This window comes from Alligator mississippiensis, chromosome 3 (genome assembly GCF_030867095.1).
Source record: "Alligator mississippiensis isolate rAllMis1 chromosome 3, rAllMis1, whole genome shotgun sequence".
Classification (NCBI taxonomy): domain Eukaryota; kingdom Metazoa; phylum Chordata; order Crocodylia; family Alligatoridae; genus Alligator; species Alligator mississippiensis.
The window spans coordinates 113,350,613-113,373,997 of NC_081826.1; the positions used below are offsets into that span (position 1 = coordinate 113,350,613).

At 42.6% G+C, this 23,385-nt stretch overlaps 1 protein-coding gene across 4 annotated transcripts in view; it reads right to left on the minus strand.

The window, feature by feature from the left end:
- Positions 1-23,385, minus strand: part of SLC66A2 (solute carrier family 66 member 2) — a 98,764-nt gene that overhangs the window by 28,965 nt on the left and 46,414 nt on the right. For all 4 annotated transcript variants that reach the window (XM_006258247.4, XM_019490454.2, XM_059724304.1 and 1 more), the window contains one exon: positions 3,213-3,429. In XM_006258247.4, the coding sequence (XP_006258309.1) occupies positions 3,213-3,429 (217 nt within the window). The remainder of the gene's footprint in view (positions 1-3,212; positions 3,430-23,385) is intronic.

Sequence of the window (23,385 nt, forward strand, 5' to 3'; positions counted from 1 at the left end):
GACCATTCTTATTAATTTACTGTGTTTTTTGTACTGTTCATCAGACACTCCTATGCAAGCATGCATGCACTAATCCCATGTAAAAAGGGGTAAGTAGGTAGAGTGGCAGGGGACACAAACTGGATCCTGATCCTGTAAATGCATAAGCATGTTCATAACAACTCACATGAGTAGTGTGACTGAAGTCTACTGCCACCACTACCGCTTATGCAGTTATGGGACTACAGTCTTGGGCACATCCTTAAGAGAATGCATGTGAAAGGAGGTTCACAGGACAATTTTAAAACAATTTTTTTTTTTGCTGAGGGAACACATATACAATATAACATACCAATGATATTTTGGGTAGCAATAGTATACTGCTGTGTAAAGACACACACACACTTCGCAGCTGCACTCTGAGAAAGCACATTTACAGTTCAGTGAATCTTTCTTGAAGACAGCATTACATTTTAGGAGATGACCTTCACATGCATTTTAATATCCTTATAAATAGTTTATTGAAACAGTACTCCACTTGTTACTGGCCTGATCCATAATCTTATGCAGAACATAAGAATTAGTAGTTACAGAACAGAAATGGGGAAAGAAAGGAACAAACTACACAAAATTCACAGAACATGCCCGTAAACAGGTTTTAGTGGTACCAAATCATTCATATGCTAAAAGAGAGTTCCATATGTTTCACTATTTTTTTTCTTCAACAGAAATGCAACAGTCTTGTCCTCAGCATTTAAAAAAAAAAAGAATCCTGTAGTTCTAAACTTTATTCTTCAAAGGGAAAAAGTTGGTTGGGGAAGAAAATATGTGCGTGTGTTTCACTTCCACACACACAGTTAAATACATATATAAAGAAGGTTGTTCTATATATATATATATGATTTGGGGGAGGGAGGAAACCACTAGAAGTCAAATCCCAATGTAATTAAGAAACCTCATGAAGTTAACTGGAAGTGGCTACCATAATATGCTATTATGACACTATTACACATGGAAGAAAAGTCAAAACAGAGCGATAGTGTGGTCAGACATTACAAATCCATTTTCTTTCTTGCAAACTACAGGTACAGAATTTAAGATGATGGATGTGTGCAAAACATAAATATTTAGGTGGAAACTCCTGACTTATGCAATGCCAGGGGGACTTCTAATCAAAAGATGCCTTGAACAACAGAGCAAACATCAAAACATTTCCTCAAAAATATCTCAAGCTGAAAAACCACTTCAGTCAGTAGAAGAAATGTCTCCAAGCCAAAACCAGCAAGCAAAGGGAACAGCACCAGCAGGTGAAGGCAGTGGTTTTTGTATTTGGTCAAAGCAAAACAAAAAAAGTTTTTCTAACACGTTGAATATTAACGGATGGGGTGGGAGGAGGAAATTAGGCGATAGCTAATAGGTCACAAATCATTGCAGTGTTTGGTAAAAGGAATCTGCTGCCTTAGTAAACGTTCACAATGTAGGGGTCACTTTTAAAAGATTTATCAATGCCGAACAGCTTTGGAACAATACTGTTATTTTGACATCTAGCAAACACCCTAGTAGCATAATGTAGTCTAACATCCCAAGTGGTGGACATGAGCTCAAAGTTTTCTTTTACTAAAAAGTGTTTTAAAAAAAAACAAACCCCTCTCCCCCAGCCATCAGTGTAAATTAAGTAATGGTAACATTTTTATTGTTTTACATGTTTATGGTTGAATTTCAATTTTATATACAAGACGTTTGTTCAAGACATGAATTAGTAGCAAACATGCGAGCTGTGTCTTGTGTGTACACTCAAAATATTGTCCCTGCCTCTCTACTATTTTTGATAATCAAGTTCTCCTTACCCTATACATAATAACCAACACTTCTCAATTTGGCTAAAAAAGAGATTAACATTAGCACTGCATAAAATAAAGTTACATGCGAGACAATATCAATATACAACCAGTAATTAAGAGAAATCCCAACAACCATTTTCGTAAACCTGTTCATAAGCAGGGATCTAGGCTTTCTATTTCCCATGGAAAAATGAAAAAAACTGCAGGTTTTCCCTTTTAACAAAGTAGATTTTTCATTTTAAACGGAGATACCCATGGATTTTCCATGCGTGCAAAGAGCTCTCTTCAGGCTGGCAGAGTTTCTCAGAGTTCCCCTGAGGGAGCAGGGAGATGTCCGCAGGAAGCCCTGCGGGGAGGGCCAGCCCAGCCCAGTGGCACATATGAACCAGGAGCTGTGCGCCATCGGGCTGGGTGGAAAGCCACACATGGAGGCACGGAGTCACACACACACACATATATATTGGTAGCTTTTCATTTTAATCACAGATTTGGGGGTTTTAAATCAGAGAATTTGCAAATATGTGATGTTTTATCAGAGAAAACCAGGACCTTTGTTCATAAGCTACATTTGGGAGGCCTTCACATTTGAATTTAATGTCAGAGTTCATTTATGAGTGAATCTGTATAATTGCTCAACAAGAGGTGCTGGATCCTATTAACACAGCCCCAACAGCCACAAAAGCAGTAAAAAGATGCAATGCACCAGACCTGCAGGAGTCAGACAGAAGAAGTCTTAGGCCACCAGCACTGGTGGCCTGACACAGAGCCCACTGAAGGCAACAGTAAGACTCCCACGGTCTTCAGCAGTCTTTAGACTAGCAGAATGATGCTACAGTATAGGTGCTTTAGAAAAACAAGTCAAAACTCAAAGAAGTGTCCTGAAGTCAAAAAAGGTATCAGTTAGACTATGACAGGCTGGTTGCTACATGCATCAGCCAGGTGGCAAGAGAAAGATGAGATAGGGAAAGAGTGACAGAGAAATCATGTTTTGTGAGGAAAACCAGGTATATCTTGCTTTCAAGAACACCCATTTGTCAGAGTTTGGGATGACATCAAGGACAGAAAACAGACCTGTAACCGCTGTCTCTCTCTAAAACCAAAAGCAGAACCCAGCACAGTTTATTTTACAAGCAGCCTCCACCAGAGCTGAATTGAGGAGCTTATTAAGACCATAGGTCAAATCATCAGCTAGTATAAATCACCGCAATTCCACTGACCTCAAATAGTGCTATGAAACCTTCCAGCAGCTGAGGAACAGACTTTACTAGCTGCTCTGTCAGGCAGTAAAAATTCAGGAAGACATTCCTCATACTGGAAATTTCTTCCAGAAATACTGGCATTCATGTGTGCATGTGGGGACACATGGACGCACAGTTAAAATAAATAGCTTACCTCATTCCTTCAGTTGATCTATTCTGGTGGTTCCGGTAGAGCTGTGGGATACCTAACATGGCCTCTGTGAACACAGCAAGGAAGCCCAGTGTTTCCACAAAGAGAAATGAGTCAAGTGAGAGGTAAGTGATGTATCCTGTAACCCCAGTGAAAGTCAGAACACACTGCATGTAGTCTGTAAACTTGCTCCAGTGCCAAAAATACTTCAAGTCAAAATCTGAAACAGAATATTAGAAAAAGTCAGGATGAAACGTCCCAATTCACTTTATTACGCTTTCTTAATCTTTAACTAGGTAGACTTAAAAACAGGACCTCATGGGGCAGTCAGCACCATCCTTGATGTGAGAGATTAAGTGAAGTTGGGAGGGAGGACGAGGAGGAGGAAAAAGAATTAGAAACCCAATGCCTAAAGCCAAAACGGAAAACATGACTACAGCACACATTTGTCATGGGCGGGCTGATATGGAATCAAAGAGATGCAAACATTTCCCATCTCTTATCATGCTTCCAAAGCTGACTCTTATCAGAAGTCACTGCCCTTCCAGGAGCAAACAAGAGCAACACAGAACAATTCCTGAGATTGCTAAAATAACGGTGCTTTACAGGCAACGCACACTACAGGCACCCTGCCCCAAAGCACCTGTAATTTAAATGCATTCAAATTCAAGATCATAATCCTTGTCTTCTAGGATACTAGATACCTAGAACATCACCTGAAGCTCTTGAACAAAGACAGTGGTTGATAACTCTGCTCCTCTGGCATAATGCAATGGTCTTCTCCAAAGATAATGCTTGTCCATGTAGGAGGCAGAATGTTCTCAACGGGCTGGTGAATTTCCCTAGGAACCAAAGACCCACCAACCACCTCGACACCTTCCATTTCAAGCACAAGGTGAATGCCGATTTTACCTTTCCTAATACGGAATGCAGCACAACACCTATTATTACCAATCTCAACACCACACCAACAACACAAAACACTGTATAATACAAAATTCCCCCCTCTCCCTGTGGGAGAAAATAAGAAGAATAGGCCACATATATAGATATTTGTCACGCAACTCAAAGCATGGTTGGAAGCTACTTCCCCACTTCAGTGCTTAGGGTGGTATAGACCACAACTGATAGGTAAATACATAGCAACAGTTTTATTGCAAAATGATAATTCAACCTCCAAAATAAATACTCCTGAAAGAATGACTTACTGGTAGCTACCGTACCAGCATCTTCTACTCTAAGATTTTTTTTTTTTTTAAAGAAAAGGGGGGGTGGGAGAGTTTGTATGTAAAAAAAACCCCGAAACCACACCTGTTTCCCTAATGACTTGATTCTCTTGCTCATCCAAAAAAGGTGACATGGGGACCACGTATTAACCTGAAGCAGCCAAAGTGTTTCCAGGAAGCAATATACTGATTGGCAATCAGCATCTTTGGTTCTCTCATAAAAGAAAAAAAACATTTTTTTAATCTACTGTTAATAGTAATCTACTACCAAACATCATGTCAGACCTGTGTTTTGTCCCTAATCTGTTGTGCCTGATTTCTCAAGTTGAGTTTTGGAAAGTGAATATGTGCCTATCTATTTAGGTACCTGAATACCATACTAAGATCTGTCTCTTGGACACCTCTATTTGCAAGTCCAAGTGAATGTCAGCCTCTGTGTCCAGCAAATCCAATTCACCCAAATAAATGAAGAGGAAAGCAGACTGTATCCCCCCCACCAAGCTATAACAATCCTGTTTGGCTATTAGAGAATGCCGTGACTAAGCACTAAATTGAACAATCTATAGCACAGCTATTCTCAAAGTAATGTTGACCTTGGGTATTTAAACCAGCAGTTCCTCAGCCTCAGAAGTCATCCGTGGTAAAGTTCTTTGATTAAGGGTTTCACCAGTGCTGGCACTCTGAGCCAAGCTGGCATCCTAGAGCAGTCTGTTCCTGCTGTTCCCTAGAGACTGTGCCTGCTCTCACATGCGGAAAATGAAAGAAGAGTGCAAGAGGAAAGAAAGCAGCTGAAGAGAGAGAGAGACAGGCTGGCAGCTACACCATTTGCAAGAGTACATTATTGCATTTCCAGGGCAGAAAGGAAAAGAAGACTCCATTAAATCCTAAATGTTAAGGGAGGAATGATAGCAGAATTCTCCCCCTCCCCACCTCTACCTGACCAGCACTTGAACAATAAACTGTAGCAGGAGGAGGGAGGGATATGGTAGTTTTAACATAATTCTGCTTACAGTCATTCAGCTTTGCAGGCAGGAACATACACAACTTAACAAGATACAACACTGAGCACTATTCAACAGAGGCATTAGAAACAAAAGCACATTGTGGAGGGACAGGCATTTAGGCTTACAGTGGGGAACAAATTGTAGGCAGTAACTAAGGGAGGAGCAGAAATGTGGGTAAATGGAGCGACAGAAAGAGAAGGGAGAGAAGCTCAAGTATTTGCTGTATTTGACACATGATGATTAATTCCTTTTTCAAATAGTATTATTAAGTAATAATTACAGAGGATAACACTTATAATGCTCTTATATACTGCTTGTCACTCACAGACCCCAAAAGGCAAGTGTCATCACCCCTGTTTTACATATGGGGGAACTGAGGCAGAGTGGTAAAATGACTTGCCCAAAGACGCTCATTAGATTATTAGTCAAGCCAACAACAGAGCTCTCAACTCTCAACTCCTAAACCAATGCTTCTCCACCTAATAGGCTTTAGCCCTACAGTCCCCTCTTAGGGGTGGGGAGAGCTACAGGCCCTGTAGAAAAATTTCTTATGTTTGGGGAAAAGAGAACAATAGACATGCTTGAAATACAGCTTAACAATGTCCCTTTACAGCAGTGTTGCCCAACCTTTTTGCCCAGCGGGCCACATAGTGGGCCGCAAACTGGATCCAACTGGTGGTCCTAATCTGGCACCTGAGGCCAGCATGGCAGGACCCCATCCAACCATGCAGTGGTGGGCAGGGGGCAAAACAGCCCCAATCCAGCTGTGTGGTAGAAGGGGGCTTGGCCCAAACCCAGCAGCAGGGAGGGGACATGGCTCAGCCCTGATCCAGCCACGCTGGAAAAGGGAGCATGGCTGGGCTCTGATCTTGTCTAGCAGGTGAAGAGTGTGTGGCGCAGCCTTGATCCAGCTGCACTGGGGAAGAGGGCTTGGCTCAACTGAAGTTGGCCCTACGGGGTGGAACTTGGAGAGGTGGGGTGGGGAAGGGGAGGGGAGGGGGATGTGGCCCAGCCCTGATCCAGTTGCAGGGGGAGGGGGCATGGCCTGGCCCTGATCTAGAGAAAGATGCAGCCTGGTTTTGACCCACTTCACAAAGCTTGGAAGTTTGGCAGCCAGGAGGGATAGCAATATTAGCTGCCACTGCTCACCTGCTGCCAAATTTCCCCAACCATGGGGAGCCCCACGGGCCAGAGGTCATGGCTCCGCAGGCCAGTTTTTTGCCTGTGGACTAAAGGTTGAGCGCCCCTGCTTTATAGGACTATTTCAATTATGAACCTGAACAGCTCTGATGCAGACTTCAGATCTTTATGAAAGCAGGCACTGTGCCAGCCTTCAATGCTTAGTAAGTCAAGGCTGGCATCTGTTCAGATTACCCACCCTGTTCAAACCTGCAGTGGACTGAAGGTCTCCATTTACATTCCAGAAAAGGTTCATCCAACTCCTAGGAAACATCAACAGATAAAGGCTCTGAGCAACATAGCACAAACTCTAGCAGCCAGCAGCAGGTACAGCCAAGGAAGCTAGCAGTGCATGGGAAAGACAAACCTGACAAAAAAGGCTCCTGGCCAAAGGCTTCTAACCCAAACCCAGATGCAGGCACGTCAAAAATGACAAGAAGGGAGGCACACTCTGTATCCCCTCTCAAAGCTTTTCTCCTCTCTCCTGCAGTAGGGCAGGAGGGATTGGGACTGGGAGTTGCCCAACAGGTCCCCTGTGGCAGTCAGCCAATCTGTGCTGCCTCGTGTGCTTCGCTGCTCTTCAACAGCTAGGGGAGCCTGCAAAACATGCTGGGATGCATTCACAGGAGCCCCCTGGCTGCACCCTGGTGCCAGCATAAGCTATCTGTGCGGTACCTATCCACCCCCTCCAATGTTTGTATAGCACTCTCCTGGTAGGTTTTTTTACTGGGAGAACAAAACTGCAAGACTTCTCACAGTTCATTTCAATGCTTGTATGTGGCATCAAAAACAAAATCCAAGGCATTTTGTCTATTAGGGAACTTTTACATGTTCACCGGGGAGGGCGAGGGGGGAAGTAAAAGGTAAAATCCACTCTTTACTCCATTTTTCCATGGGAAACGGAAAAACCCAGATCCCTGCTTATCAGTGGCCCCCTGCTTCAAAATGGTTGTGGGTGTGCTTGAACCAAAGCTCATTCAATGAGCTTTAGTTCAAGCACCCCTGCTGCCATTTTGAAGTATGGGAACACAAATACAAGAGACACAGGAGGTTGCTGGAGCGCAGTAACTGCCATGCTACAGCACATCGGGGCAGCCTCCACACTCATGTATAGGTGCCTGTAGGTTTCTTGCTCAAACCACCATGAGGCTATATAAATTCTAACCCACTAAAGTAAGTTCTGAATAATTTTTCATTTCAGCTATAATTGGTCCAATAATATTTTACTGAAAAGGGGGTGGGGGGGACAACAAAGACAAGAACAATTATAACCTTGATAACAGCTTTTACAAGAAAAAGATCTGAATTATGTTAAAAACAACCCAGTACATAATCAGCAATTGTTCTATTTAACAGATGCATTTTCCAAATGCAGAAGACTATTTTGGTACATTACGCATCATAAACTACTGCATCACCCTGATACTGGCAATTCTTTCTTTTGGGAATAAGTAAAAATTGACTGGACTGAAATCGAAAAATACCAAACTTTAAGTAGATAATATCATGTTTACTCTTCATATGATCCCTAGTTTTGCTGGCTGTCACTTAGACTGTTGAACTAGCGTTTTGTCATAAAAGAGGTTTCAGATGTTTTGCAAAGCAATTTGAGCCAAAACATGCTATCTGTTCTAACAATTGATTTTTCTTGAGCATCTGAAATCACAAATAAATCAATCCAAGGCTGGAAATAAACTGTGAATCATTCCTTCCAAGTATCTTCCATCTCCAGAAGACTCTAGCTATATTAACTGAAGAAGTTATATAACATCAGTTATACACCTTCTCATAACAACAAAATAAATTATTGTTGGCCTAAACTCTTCAATAAAGTGTATGAGAAACAGCTTTTGGAATGTCCCCAAACTAGCAAGTTGAAACTAACCTTGCATTTTTTTTAAAAGAAGAATACAAAGACACATCAACTTAGGGCTCAGAAGACTTCTCATGTTAAAAATATGAATGTGAGCTCACATGCCTTAACTGAAGGTACAAGAATGTAAACCAAGGACTCAGTTCTGAACAGTTAGTTACCTTTTACTTGCATATCTTTCAATCTCTGATGTCATCATTTCACTGTTTTCTGGTTGCCATAGCATTTTCCACAGTAACCCCCCCTCCCAAACACACACACACACACACACACACTAAGAACAGACCGTCAAAAAGCCTAAGGCTGAATCAATTCAGTCTTCATAGGTTAGCCTAAACTGAGTAGATTGAACCAATAAGAAAGTGAAAGGACATTCACTTTTGATACCAGAAATGCAGCCACATGCCTGCAGTGGCCCAGGACAGAAGCTGGGTGGGGGGGGGCTAGAGCATGCCTCTCTGCTTGCCTGGAGCAGATAGCTTGACCAAGGCTAGCCCGCCCACCGTGTGAAGGAGGGCTTGTGGGGGAGGTGCAAAGCATCCTGGGATGCTGGGGACTGTGAGTTAACTTGCATCTGGAGGGGATCTGGGATAGAAGTTCAACAAACCGATTTAACCTAAATCAGTTAAGTCTGATACTATATTCATCCAGGTTCATCTTAAATTGGTTTCAACCATTTTGCAAGCAGTTTATATGCACTGAGCTTCTGTTGTGTTACAGATTTAAGCCAGTTTCCAACCATTTATACCAGCTTGTATGTAATGTCTATCCATAGCCACACACACTGAAGGTACAGAGCAGAAAAAAAACCCCAAACCTTGGGCAAAATGATACAGAAAAAAATGGATTTGTGCCCCCTTTTTGCAGACTGCTTTTAAAAAATGCAACAATACAAATACTTTTTACATATGTTCAAGAGCACTGTGTTAAGCTTTGTGGCTTATTATAATCTTTGAAATAAGAACATCTTGCTTGGATAGGTGATCCACCTATGTTCAATCCTCAGCTCTTGTGTCAAGGCTGCCAACAAAGAGCACATGGATGCAGACTTGCAACCACATTTTTTTGATCCAAGTCACTTGAATAACAAATCCAATGGTAATTTCCCGTCACTACTGGCCTGGTTGGATTTGAACTGGCAACATATAAATTAAACGTTCTATATTCTATTATCAGTCCCCTGAGCTACTTAATCCAATAAACTGACTAACTTTGCTAACATGATAAACCATTAATGGATGAGAGAGTTATACTGGAAAATCCTATTAAAGGGAGCTTATTGCGTAAGTCCTCCATGGCTTGACAGGAGTATACGTCTATGTGGTTTGCGGGCAGAGAAGAGGAGGAGAGGTTACCAGCTCAGCTCTGGAATTCATGCTAGGACGAAGTCTAGCCTGCCAATTTACCATGCCCTGCAACAGTGCTCTTGTCACCCTGCTCCAAGTGCACAGCTAGAAGCAGCATAACCAAGTCTGCAGCTTCTCAAAATGGCCTAATTGGCCTTGTCACTGCATAGTGCTAATGAGCCCACTCTAGCATGGCACAAGACTTGCCTATTCTGCTTCCCGTTGGGGAGGTAGTCCACACACAGAGCAGCAGGTATGTTTTGAGGATACTACTGCTGGGCAGTCAGCTGGTGGTCTAGACATGGCCTGGACATGTCATAAGTGAAATCTGAAGGAAAACAGAGAGAGAATGACAAATAGCTACAGCCAGCACTAGCAGAGCCAAAAGAAGTGTAAAACTCAGTATTCAGGCTAAATGTCTAGCAACAGAATGACAGACGGAAGACTACACAGCATCACCCTCCATTTAATGGTGACATCAAACCTCTCACTAACTCTCAAACACAAAACTAGCCCATTCTCTTTCCTGTCAAAAAGTCTTCCAGAAGGTTAGTTATCATGATGTCCTTTCTGGAAAGCTGGGAATAAGTAAGATTTTTGTACTGTGTTAAGAAGGCAAAAGCCAAAGCCACTGGAAATTTGGCATCTTGTAGGCTGTGAGGCTGAAAAGCAACTGAGACATGGGGCTTTATCAAAGATGTCAAAAGGTGCAGAGATCTGCCAACGAGAACAGCTTCCTAGCTAACAAGTCCCCAAAAACAACTGGGAACAGGGGAAGGAAGAGCAAAAGACTGCTACAGCGGTTCTAAGGAGCAAGCAGCCTTCTGACCAGCATACAACAAACCTACCAGTCTTTTCACAAGGCTTTAAAAGCTGTTCAGAGGCCAAATGGAAGATGAAAGAGAGAGAGAAGAGAAGGCTGAATTTGTCTTTCACTACAGAGAGGTAGAAATATGATGCTGAAGACTAACTGGGTGTTCGCTCAGAAAGCAGCCTGGGCCATTTCACTGCTGCATCAGTATAAACCATACTGTATTAGTCTGTGTTCACTGAGAGCAGCAACAGATGTTGCCAACTACACTTGTCTCTGGGAGTCTATTCTCCAAGATAGGCCGATTGCACCACCGTCCCGTGCATCAGACATTACCCCTCATAAGATCATAATCTGACAGCATCATCTAAGGATGAAGGAGAAAGTCATTTTATACTTTAAAATCCTCTGAATAAGCTGTATCCATCTTATTGTCTGCTTAAGGAAGCTGCCTGTGGATCAGTTAGGTAATCAGGGTGCGTTATAAATGCATCAGAAACATGAAAAGCAAGTGTCAAAACTGGCTTTGATTTTGCAGATCTTGGAACAGGTGACAAACTACTTCAACTGACAGGTTTTATTTTTTCTTTCCAGAAACGAATGTAATTTACTAAGTATAAGTAATCTGAAAGCACTTTGACAAAAAGGCACAAGCCTTTTCTTGTTTATTCCTTCTACTTTTTTTTTTTTTTTAGGCAAAAGAAGAGACTAAGCTTAATTTTTCTTGCAAAACTGATGCAGAGCTCCTCTTCAGATCTATGCTAGAGAAATATAGTCATGCAGAGCAGCAGTGCAACTGGAGGAGGGGAACAAGTGGGGGGACCAGGGCAGCAGCCCCAGATGCCACCTTTGTTCAAGAGTGCAAAAAATAGCTGTGACTGCACTGATCACACCACTGCAGTTGCTACCACGGAAGCTGGGACTGCCCTTTGGTGTCACACTGCTGCCTCAGGGATGCAACTGCCTAGGTAGGTCTCTGATGCAGATGATTCATAGCAATACGCAGGCTGAAAGTCATAGAGTAATTGCTTGTAGCAGATCAGCTAATATTTCACCAAGCCCAAAATGTTGTCTGGCAGTAACAAAATGATTCAAAGGAAGCTGCACCCACCTTAGTAGACAGCTGTGAAGTGACCTGTCCAAAGGGGATATTTCTTACTAATTAGTGAGTGGCTTCCTTAGGCTCCAAAGCATGAGGGATTATAAAGTTTGTATACCACACAAAAATGAATCAAGAACTCGGTGAACAGCTGTTCACCAGGGCACCCCTGGGGAAGACCAGGAGCAATGGATACAAGCTCCTGGAAGGCCGCTTCAGGCTCAATTCCAGAAAAAAACCCTTCAGAGTGAGGGTGTCCAGACTGTGGAATAAACTCCCTCCAGTGGTGGTGCAGTCACCTACCCTGGAAATCTTCAAGAGGAGACTGGACAGTCACCTCGCTGGGAGTCACTTGACCCCAGTTGTCTTTTCCTGCCTAGTGCAAGGGGACTAGACCTGATGATCTACATGATCCCTTCCAGCCCCTTAGTCTATGAATCTGTGACTGCCACCAGCAACAGTCTTACTACCCATACAAGCATCTAACCCTTTTGTGAAACTGTCTTAACTCTTGGCCTCCACAATTTCTTGCGGTAGCAAGTTCTAAAAGCCAATTCTAAAGATAGGTAAAAAAATTAATATATTTTCTTAAATGTGTTGGCTTTCAGTTTCACCGAGCATCCCTTAATCTTTGTACTTCAAGGACTGTGCTCCACTTTCTCCTGCCCATGTAGTGCAGCTCTGTCACATTCCTATTTAGTCACAGTATAGTGATTTGGCATGCTAAGTAAAAACAGCAGCACTACAGACAGCAATCCAAACCTGGGCTTCAATGTGTTGAAATCATACAAGCAAATGTTGATGTTGTCCATGCCTAGAAAGTTTTAAAATCCAGGAGGAAGGACAAGCAGCAGAGGATCAGGCAAACATAAGGCATTTTTTAGATTAAAAGAAAATAAATTAGCATTGAAATTCCCATGCGCAATTCAGTTTCCCATCACAAATGTGACCATTATACATATATTTATTTTTTATGGATGCTGAAGCAGAAGTGAGTCATTAAAAGAGACATGCAAAAGGAGAAAGTTCAAGCCAGGGAAATCTTACCATGCATAAGTGGGTAGTTTGGTAGGAAACACCAAAAGGCTTGTAGGAGGAGCCAACATAAATGGGTAACAGCTGGGATCACAAGTGGTACAACAAGGATGCAACAAGATTGAGCAGGCCAGCCTGATCCTCCATTTGAGAGCAGTTCCATCATCGCAGTATTGAATACAGGACCCTCAAGCAGGAAGTTAAGATTCAGGTCACAGCTTATAAAATAGAAATTGCTTTTCTTAAAGCTCTGTACAAGAACAGTTGAGTGAGGAATAACTTGTACACACTACTTTACAATGGAAACCCACTTATCACCCCCTCTCATCTCAACCCAAGCCATGAAGTGCAGTTAACAGCTCTGCTGCGAGTGCTCTAGTGACACTTCACTATGGATACAGTATACCTGTGACAGAGAACTAGGCTTAAGAGGGCTGGAGGACTCCAGATTTAGTTGTTGCCAAGTGGTCTGTGACGGGCTTTGCACTGCTTATCAGCAACAGATACAGCCAAGTACCTTTCTATTTTTTAAATGAAAGCAGCATTCCAAGCAGACAATTAGCTTGGGTGGGGGGGTTGTTTTTTTATTGTCTCTCGCTAATAAAAGAAAAGAAAACAAAAAAAACCCCATGGCACTTGGTGCAATACCAAGTGTTCTCATAAATGAGCTGGGATAGAGAAGATGCTGATTAGACCTCAGTCCCTGCACAAGATACACAAGAACTTTTGCACCAAAGCTTTTTATAGGTTTGAGCCAAGCACATCTTTTCTCTGAAGAAAACTCTCTCCTATCCCACAGTTTTACTCTGCAATTTTTAATGCTGCTATTACCCTCCTACTCAGTGGGCATGGTGTCTACACATGCTATTAATTTGCAGTAGACTTACTGCACAGTAAAATACTGCTCAGTAAACCTTCCTGGGAGCACATGCTCCTTGGTGAAAGCAGATTTACTCCCAATAGGAGCATCCCTGTACAGGACTACTCCTGCCCTGCTCTGTCCCCCCGCACCAGCCAGGATGAGCTCCAGGCTCCCCTGGGTGCTAGCCTGAGGGCTGACAAGGGGCACAGGGCAGACCCCAGTGGGCACAGGGCCAGGGGAGCTCTGCTGGCTAAGCCCCATGAACATCAGGAAGGGACCCAGTGTGCACCAGGTCATGAGACAGTTGCCCCTGCAGTAGGCAGAGCTCTCCTGGCCCCATGCCCATTGGGAAACAGCTGCCAGCAAGCCCAGTGCTGGGCAGGGAAGCTGGGGCAGCTGCTGGCAAGCCTCCTGTTTGGAGGGGGGGCCCACAGGGCTCACCAGCAACTATCCTACTTGACAGGGAGCTGTCTGCTCTGGGAAGCAAGGGCGGGGGAAGGAAAGCCAGGGAGGTGAGCAGCACCAGGCCCAGGGACAGAGAAATCCCTGTACCCTGTGGCCCCCTGCTGCCCAGGAGCAAACCTGCTCCCGGTCAGCATCTACATGAATGTTACTGCACAGTATCTACTGCACAGTTAGTTTACTACCTGTATTTTCAGGTAGTAGCTAACTGCACAGTAAAATAATTTCCTGCTCAGTAAATGGTGCCATGTGTAGATGGTAAAGAAGTTAATGCAGACATGCCCAGTGTGATCTGGGAGTTTTCATTTCTACTTTAGGGCCTTATGTGACCATATCACAATAGGTTCTGAGAACTTGCTAGTCCTTAGTGTTTTTATTAAGGACTCAGTGTGAAATTAATTGTGCATAGGTAATTGCATAATATATATAACATGTATGTAACATGTATAACATATACCACCCACTGTCCTCCAGAGCACCTCCAAAATCCAGGGTAAAATTTTTAAAAGAGCCCTAGGATCTTTTAAGGTTTTTGTCCCTAGTCTACCCTAGCCAAGCTACCCCAGTTTAATTCTGTTTTTAACTAAACACTGATTTTTAGCTAAAGAGGAAAAGAACTAGATAAATTGTACAAATCTGATCCAGGCTCTTGTTCTGGGTTGCACTGCTGTCAGCTCTTGCAATATGTGGTGTATTTCAAATCCTAGCTCCTGAGGAATCATCCAACTATGTGAGAACTGTTAAAAAAGGGAAAAAGACTGGAGAAGAAAGAGGAGAGGGTCCTTTGTATTGAAGAGGTAAGAGCAGCAATAAGACAATGAGTAATTATGGCAGCAATATGAATGCTAGGGCTAGTCTCCTGATAGAGTCACTTTAGTTTAGAAACAGCTACAATTAAATAAGTACCACTGAAGTTTCCACTTTCCTTCTTCATTATTAGGACCTTGTTCTCTTCTTCTCTGTAAGGGCCAGCCTAGAGATTAGTCTCAGCAGTACAAAACCTTACTGATCCATAACTGCACCTGGACTAGGGCAGTTCACTTATTTAACTACAGTGTTTCTACACTAATATAGTTCTCATGGTTCAAACACTGCACATAGAACAGCCCTGACATTCACATCACTGCCACTATCTCATTGTTGCTCTTGCCTCCATTACAGAAAGACCTTCCCCACATCCCTTTTATTTTCCAGCTTGCTCGCCATTCTCCTTGGTCTCTCCCTACTTCAGGCTTCAAGGGTTAGGAGAAGCAACCTTAAGCTGGACTGCAGCAGGGCTGGTAAAGGTCAACAGCCCAGTAAGGGAGGCAGTAAAGGGAGCTCAGAGAGCCAGCTAGGCATGGCTTCTCTGCCTAAAAAGAGTTGGTGTGAGAGGAAACAGCCAAGTGTTTTCAAGTATGGGTGTAGCAGACATAATTAGCTTTGGGAAATATGGAAGATTTAGACAGCAGCAACTGCAGGAGGAAAGTTTATCCAAATAGTGGTTTGAGGGATAGGAGCTGTGAATCACAAGGAACAAGATATCACAGAAGGAGTTTCAGGTCCTCTGCATCAATGAGAACGTTCTTCCAAATGCCTCAAATTCAAGCCAGGAGGCAATCTCTTATGTGAAGAGAGCAACAAACTCTTCTTCTCAGGAGTCTTCATCTGCAATAAAGGTTCTGAAGTCAGAACCTAGTAACAACTGTGCTAATGATTTGGGAGCCAGAATGAAAACAAGCTAACTCTTAAGCTCCTTGGCTATTGCAAGAAGCAAGGAGAGCAAGTAGAGCAAGGAGCTCTACTCTACTAGCAATAGACAGCTTTATTTTTTTGACAGAAAGCTAAGCAGATAGGATATAAAAGTCACAGAGGTACAGGAATGTTGCTTTTTATAATCATTCTAGCAATATTTTATACCATCCTTAATTCAACGTAAGCCACAGCCCCTTCTTGGCAGTAGGCAAAAGCCTCCAGACAAAGAATCATATGACCTACAATACCAAAAGTATCACTGAGTGAATTAGAGTAGTGAAGCAGAGAGCCTTGACTATGAATACTTTTTAAATTACAGTTATAAGCTGGAGGCATTCCCCATGCAAAGCTTTTTTCATGCATTTTAAATAGCACTGTAGCTTCTCCTTGGCTTCTCCATTCCATGATGGCATATGTAGACCAGTATCCCCATTTAGCAATTCAATGTGACATAAGCTGTGTACCTCAATATGTAAGCCCACAGGATCTGCACGTGTTCAGCAGCCTCTTTGAGTCTCCTATGCCTGAGTTTTGTGTCTTCTCTCATAAATCTGAACTGAGACTGCCTACCATTCCAGTGACTCTATGATGGAGATAATTAGTGGAATTTGTCAGAATTGATAACAACTTGTCAGAATAGATTATTAAAGTCTGATTATTTTTAATTATTTTACTAGGCTGCTTCTACTCTACACAGTCAATTATCTAAGAGGCTTTAAAAGAAAAATGTGATCAGTGTAATATTTCTAAATATTTCAGTCGAGGGAGAGAAGAGAGTGTGTGGGCGTGTACACGTGTATAAAAAAGCATAGTTTTTGTCCCATATACTAATCTGAACAGTTTCTAAACATAGACTACAGCCCTCTCTCCCCATTTAGGATTTTTTGGAAAGTTGAATTCTTGTTTCCTAGGTAACACACTACCAGCCAAGACAGATCCCAGCCCCAAACTGGCCATGCTTATTTAGTTTCCAAATAAAAAAAGCGTGCTCTGCAGCTGCATCCTTTATTATAATAATGCTATGTCGCCTGCCAACAAGAGCATAAACATTTCTTGGCAGCTGCCAGAGTTAACTTCATAACTGCTTTCTTTCAATAGCAATAGTATATTTCAAAATACAGTAGGAGGATGGCAAATTGGTAATGGGAGGTCCATCAAAAAATTGGAGTGAGTTTTTAAAACTGCATTAAAAAGAAAAGCTGACACCTTGGGCTGACTATACAATTCACTGCAGTCAACAGATCTTATTTAGCCGACCATAATAAGGAGTAGGGCTCACTTGAAAACGAGACCTGTAATTTGCAAAAATCATCATCAAGATTTGTTTTTGTTCTACTTTGGGATAAAAGCAAGACCTTTCAAATTCTACATTCCAAGTGGCAGCTTAATTTTCTCTTAGGAGGCATAGGTTCAAGTCAGTGGATTCTCCCATACCCCAAATGATCAAACCACTGGACCATGAAATGTAATTGAGTAGGACTTCGTCAGCAATCCTGTCTAACCTCAAAAACATTTCCTAATAAAAGCTTCATCCAAAAGTTTCAGTTTCTACTAATTGACATTTAACAACGACAACAAAAAATCCCTTGGAAAATTCGCAACCAATACAAGATAGAAGTATTTACTTCTAATCACTTCTAGCGAGTCAGTCCATACGCTGAAAACATGCTTTTACATATAATGCTAGATTATGGAAAGCAAACCAGTTAGAAATGTGTCTTGCAGGAAGATGCAGCTTGCACATTTCAAGAGGAATAAAACTTTCTTTGAAAACAGAAAATAGGAAGGTTCCTGTTATGAATGGGCATTCCAGCATAGAGACATACAAGAAGAGAGATGTGTTCTCATCACTGTCAGTAGGAGACTGAGTAGTAATATATACGGCACTAGAATCGAGGATTTGGAAGAAGGAAATTATATCGGGTGCATCTACACGTGCCATTCGTGAACAACAATAAACTGCAGAGTTTATTGCTCCACAGTTTATTGTTCCCAGGAAACTCCCAGGCATGCAGTTTACACGTGCACCCGAACTGCAGGAGATTGATCCAGAACAAAGCAGCTCCAGTGGACAGGGAGCCTGGGGCTGCACTGACTGGGCTCAATGCGCTATGAAGGGACTGGCTGGGGCACGAGGGTGCTTCAGCAAGAAGCTAGCTAGCAGGCAGCCCCCACACTGAAGCACCCCCTCATGCCCCAGCCAACCCCTCCAGCTTCTACATGTGCACTGCTGTGCACGAATAAACTCCGCAGCAGGGTAGGTCTTGTATTTATTTACAAGGCCTACCCTGCTGCAGAGTTTATTAGTTTCATCCACCCTAACAGGGGCACACATGTAGATGCCAAGACATTTACTACACAGTTAATTAGGCTACTGCATAGTAAATGTCTCATGTAGATGTGCCCACTGGCAAGTTAACTAATACCTCAAAAAAAGATAAATTTCTCCAACAAAGGTTAACCAAACTTCACTTCATTTATACTGTCAATTCTGCACAAATTTAAAATTACTATTCTTAACGATTGAATGAATACAGGCAAATTTTCCAATCAAATGGCTAACACTGCTTTAACAGAAAGAAAGTGTGAAACGAGAAGCCATTTAACAGATTTTTCCAGGGAAATTTGCAGCTCATCTCATTGATTCCAATGACTGTGATAAGAACGTTAGAAGTAACAAGCTTGACTGAGCTGTTATAAAATAATTTCTTTTCCCCCTTCAACTTCAGTTGTTTGGCTTAAACCACAGAAGAATCCCTGGTCTAACATGATCTAAAAAGTTATAAAAAACACATTTTAAGGTCACCATACTTATAAGTATATTGTATTTGTACACTAACGCTCCAACAATTAAGCTGAATTCAATTTCAGGAGGAAAAGGGGGTGGAAAAAAACTAGAATGCTGAAATGTATCATTTGTTTTCTTTTAAATGCTCCGAGTCATTTTTTTAATTGACTACATTTGTACAGAGTAATAGAGAGAAAAACAAAGACAGGAACATAACCAGTGTTCACCAATTAGATGAATTCCCCCCACCAATCAGCAGAGGACTTTTTATGACTCATTGATGTAGAAGTTTGTCCTCCGTTGTTCTACATATATCGCTTTTACACAAGGGTGTGGGGGAAGAGGGGAATGATGACAGATGAGCTATTAGAACAATGAACCGTGCAGTCTTCTATATCTACTATATGCAGAAATGTAATTAGGGATTTGTGGATAGGACTATTTAAATCATTATGATATTAAGTTTGTAACTATGCACCGGGGAATAAAAGAAGCTATTTTACTACATCCTGCTCACAGGAGGGGGTGGAAGAAAGAATGATGATAGAAATATCAAAGCTTTTCTTTTGTAGAAGCTGGAGAGGATTATGAATCAAATCACTATTGATTTTACAAGGCAGGTGATCAGATCCTACAGCAGGCTTGTCCAACATACGGCCCGTGGGCCGCCATGCAGCCCTCCAAGCTGTTTTCTGAGGCCCGAGGTGCTGCGACGGGAAACAAAAGTAAACATTGTATTTTCGTTTCGGGGAGGTAATGTGATACCGCTTTCTGTGTGGTCTTTGAACATGGCTCGCCAGCCCACTGGGTGATAAAAAGTTCATGATCCGGCCCCACATTCAAAAAGGTTGGACACCTCTGCCCTACAGTGACAGGTAGCAATGTAAGACCCTAGGTATTTATATTATAGGTTTTTACTTGGGATGCCTTTTATATTTGGAAAGAGAAGAGGAAGTTCAAGATGACTAACTGATTCTTCAGGCATTATTTATGTGAAACCAAGAATGGAAAGTTAGACATCTTCATGCAGAGTTTGTTATTGTTACAAACCAAGCCACCAAATCTGTGGTGAGCAAGTAGGGGAAAGAAAGGAGAGGCTATTCCTCAGGACTTAAAAGCTAAGCCACAACTGACTTTTTTTCTTTTTTTCAGAGTATTACTTTTAAAAAAGTCCCTTTTTTTTTTTTAGTCTTAGAAATGTCAGTTTTGGTCAGACTTTTATCGGAGGACACGCTGCCTGGAGATATCTATTTCCAACCCACAACCCTTAACAAAAGATGCACAAATGTTTTAATCTTAAACAGACCTCTTTCTTCCAAATGCTAATTATGCACTGGACATAAACAACAAAACCATCCATAAGCAAGCCTTACCAACTCCCCCCCCCAAAAAAAAAACAAAAAACACTCCTCTTCTCAAATACTCAGTATTCAATCACTTGTGATGTCATCATTTCATGAGCTCTCCAGCCTTCATAGAATCTAACAGGGTGAACAAGACCATATTTTAAATATACAACGCAAGGAAAAGTCAGCAGGATCTAGGTTTTGGGCTCATTTAAAAGGTAGCTTATTATAACAATTTCTAAATGTTGATTTTCTTCATTTTCATTGAATTCCAATGTCCATAAAAAAGTCTGATTCAAATCACAAGTATAATTAATAAACCAGTAAATTAAATGTGGTCCATAATATTTCTAATAAGAAAAATATAACAGTTAAGAATATGAATAAATATATATGTTAAATTACATAGTTGCTTGAATGTGTTCACAGGACAAACTCCTGAACTGAACAATGAGAACAGAGTGTTCTGTAAAAGAATAAGTAAAAGCATAGAACAAGATTAAGATTTATTATTGATACTAAAGTTTTTTGCTTACCATTTTTTAATCTATCCATTCTGACAGAAGGAAGGGTAAGGCAAAAATTCACAAAAACCCCCAAGTATTTAACTTCAGCTCTAGTTTTTAAATCCATTACTGGATTTGTTTTTCAATAGTGAATAAAATCAACTGCTCAAGTCAAAGGGAGTCCATTAACTTTATGGGAGTTTGATCAGGTCTCACAGCAGCAGCATGCACAAGATATCCAATCATGCTGCTATACTTTGACCATGGTTAAATAAGATTGAGTTGAATTTTGTGCTTAGATCCAACCATTTTGTTCACTTCCAAAGTTATAGCATTTGGAGTTTAAATACAAAATGAATTTTCTGAGAATTACAAATAAATCAGAGAGTTTCTGAATTTTTTAAAAAAAATATTGAATCCTTTAAGAAAAAGGTACAGAAACTATCCAGGTACAGGAAACATGCTAATTGGGAAAGATGGAGATAGATAATTGGCACTTCTAACTAAATATTCCAACTAAGGAGCGTTCCAGGACTACCCAACCAGAAACAAAAATAAAAGTCTTCTAAGGAACCAACGCTGACTTCTAAGTAGGTAGAGAAAGAAGTCATAGTTATAGGCATCTCACAGACTAGGAAGAAAGGAACAACAGGCATGTCATTACATTAAGTTAAATAACATATCATCAAATAAAAATAAAATCCAAAAGCTCGACAGGAGAACTGAAAAAACAAAGGGACTCCTAAATACCTTTCCTTACATTTACCCAGGACAAACTCTACTTTTTATCTCAACTGATGTTTCAGCAAATCACAGAATCATAGAAGTAGGGTCGGAAGGGACCTTGTAGATCTTCAAGTCCGACCCCCTGCCTGGGCAGGAGGAAAACTGGGCTCAAGTGGCCCCAGTCAGGTAGGCATCAAGCTGCTTCTTAAAGACCCCCAGGGTAGGAGCCAGCACCACTTCCCTTGGAAGTTGGTTCCAGATCCTAGCCGCCCTAATTGTGAAGTAGTTCCTACAGATGTCTAATCTGAACCTACTCTCCAACAACTTGTGGCTGTTATTCCTTGTTATCCTGGGGGGCACTGGGGGAAACAAGGTCTCCCCCAAACCCTTCTGGTCCCCCCTAGTGAGTTTATAGACGGTCACCAGGTCCCCCCTCAGCCTTCTCTTGTGAAGGCTGAACAGGTTCAGGTCCCATAGCCTCTCATTGTAGGGTCTGCCCTGCTGTCCCCGGATCATGAGGGTGGCCCTCCTCTAGACCCTCTCAATGTTGTCAACATCCCTCTTGAAGTGGGGCGCCCAGAACTGGACACAGTACTCCAGCTGCGGCCTGACCAGTGTCACGCAGAGGGGGAGGATCACCTCTTTGGCCCTACTTGAGATGCACCTGTGGATGCACGATAGGGTCCAGTTAGCCCTGCCAACTGTGACCTCGCATTGTTGGCCCATGTTCATCTTGGAGTCAATGACGACTCCAAGATCCCTTTCTGCCTCCGTGCTCTCAAGAAGGGAGTTTCCCATCTTATAAGTGTGCTGCTGGTTACTACTGCCCAAGTACAGCACCCTGCACTTGTCAGTATTGAAACACATCCTGTTTTTGTTAGCCCACCCCTGCAATCTATCCAGGTCTTGCTGCAGTCTTTCCCAGCCTACTAGCATGCCCACCTCACCCCAAATTTGGTATCATCAGCAAATTTAAACAGGTTGCTTTTCACCCCGTCGTCCAAATCGCTGATAAAGAAATTGAACAGTGCGTACCCAAAGACTGAGCCCTGGGGGACTCTGCTGCCCACTTCCCCCCAGGTCGAATATGACCCATCCACCACCACCCTCTGAGTATGACCCTTCAGCCAATTTGCAATCCATCTGACCATGTAGGCATCAATGCCACACTCGCCTAGTTTTTTAAATGAGAATGGGGTGGTCGACAGTGTCAAAGGCCTTGCTGAAGTCCAGAAAGACTACATCCACGGTGACACCTGTATCCAATGCTTCTGTGACCTGATCGTAAAAGGCAATCAGGTTGGTCTGACATGACCTGCCCCTAATGAAACTGTGCTGGTTGCCCTTGAGCATCATCCCCGATGCCGGCCCATCACAGATGTACTCCTTGAGGATCTTCTCAAAGAGTTTCCCCAGGATTGAGGTAAGACTGATGGGCATATAGTTGCCCGGGGCCTCCCTCCTCCCTTTTTAAAGATGGGGACCACATTGGCTATCTTCCAATCATCTGGCACCTGGCCCGAGCACCACGAGTGCTCATAAAGCCATGCCAAGGGCCCTGCAATAACCCCTGCTAGCTCCCTCAACACCCTGGGGTGGAGAGCATCTGGACCTGCTGATTTGAACATGTCCAGCCCCTCCAGAAGCTCTGTAACCCGGTCCTCCTCAACCTTAGGTCTGGAGGCATTCCCCTCGAGTCCGTCTTGAATCATGGTGGGGGAGTCCCGGTCCCTGCACAAGAAAACGGAGGTGAAGAATTTGTTAAAGTGGTCTGCCTTCTCTTCTGGCGCAACCACCAGATTGCCCAGCGTATCTTGCAGAGGCCCCACGTTTCCCGGTGCCTTCTTCATCCTCCCTATATATTTGAAAAAGGACTTTTTATTATCTTTGATCTTGGATGCTAGCCCTAGCTCTATGTCCGCCTTAGCTTTCCTAACAGCCCCCCTACAGGCCCGAGCAGTGGCGGTATACTCCTCTTTGGAGATAGCTGCCCCACCCCCCCCCTTCCACCGGGTGTACACCGCCTTTTTGGCAACCAGGCATTCCTGGATGTCCTTGGTGAGCCAGGGGGGCTTTTGGGCACTCTTGCCCCCCTTGTTTCTTGTTGGGATTGTCACCCCTCACAAACTCATCTTCTGTCCATAATCACCTGGGAAGGATTCCCTGTTGGGCTAATTAT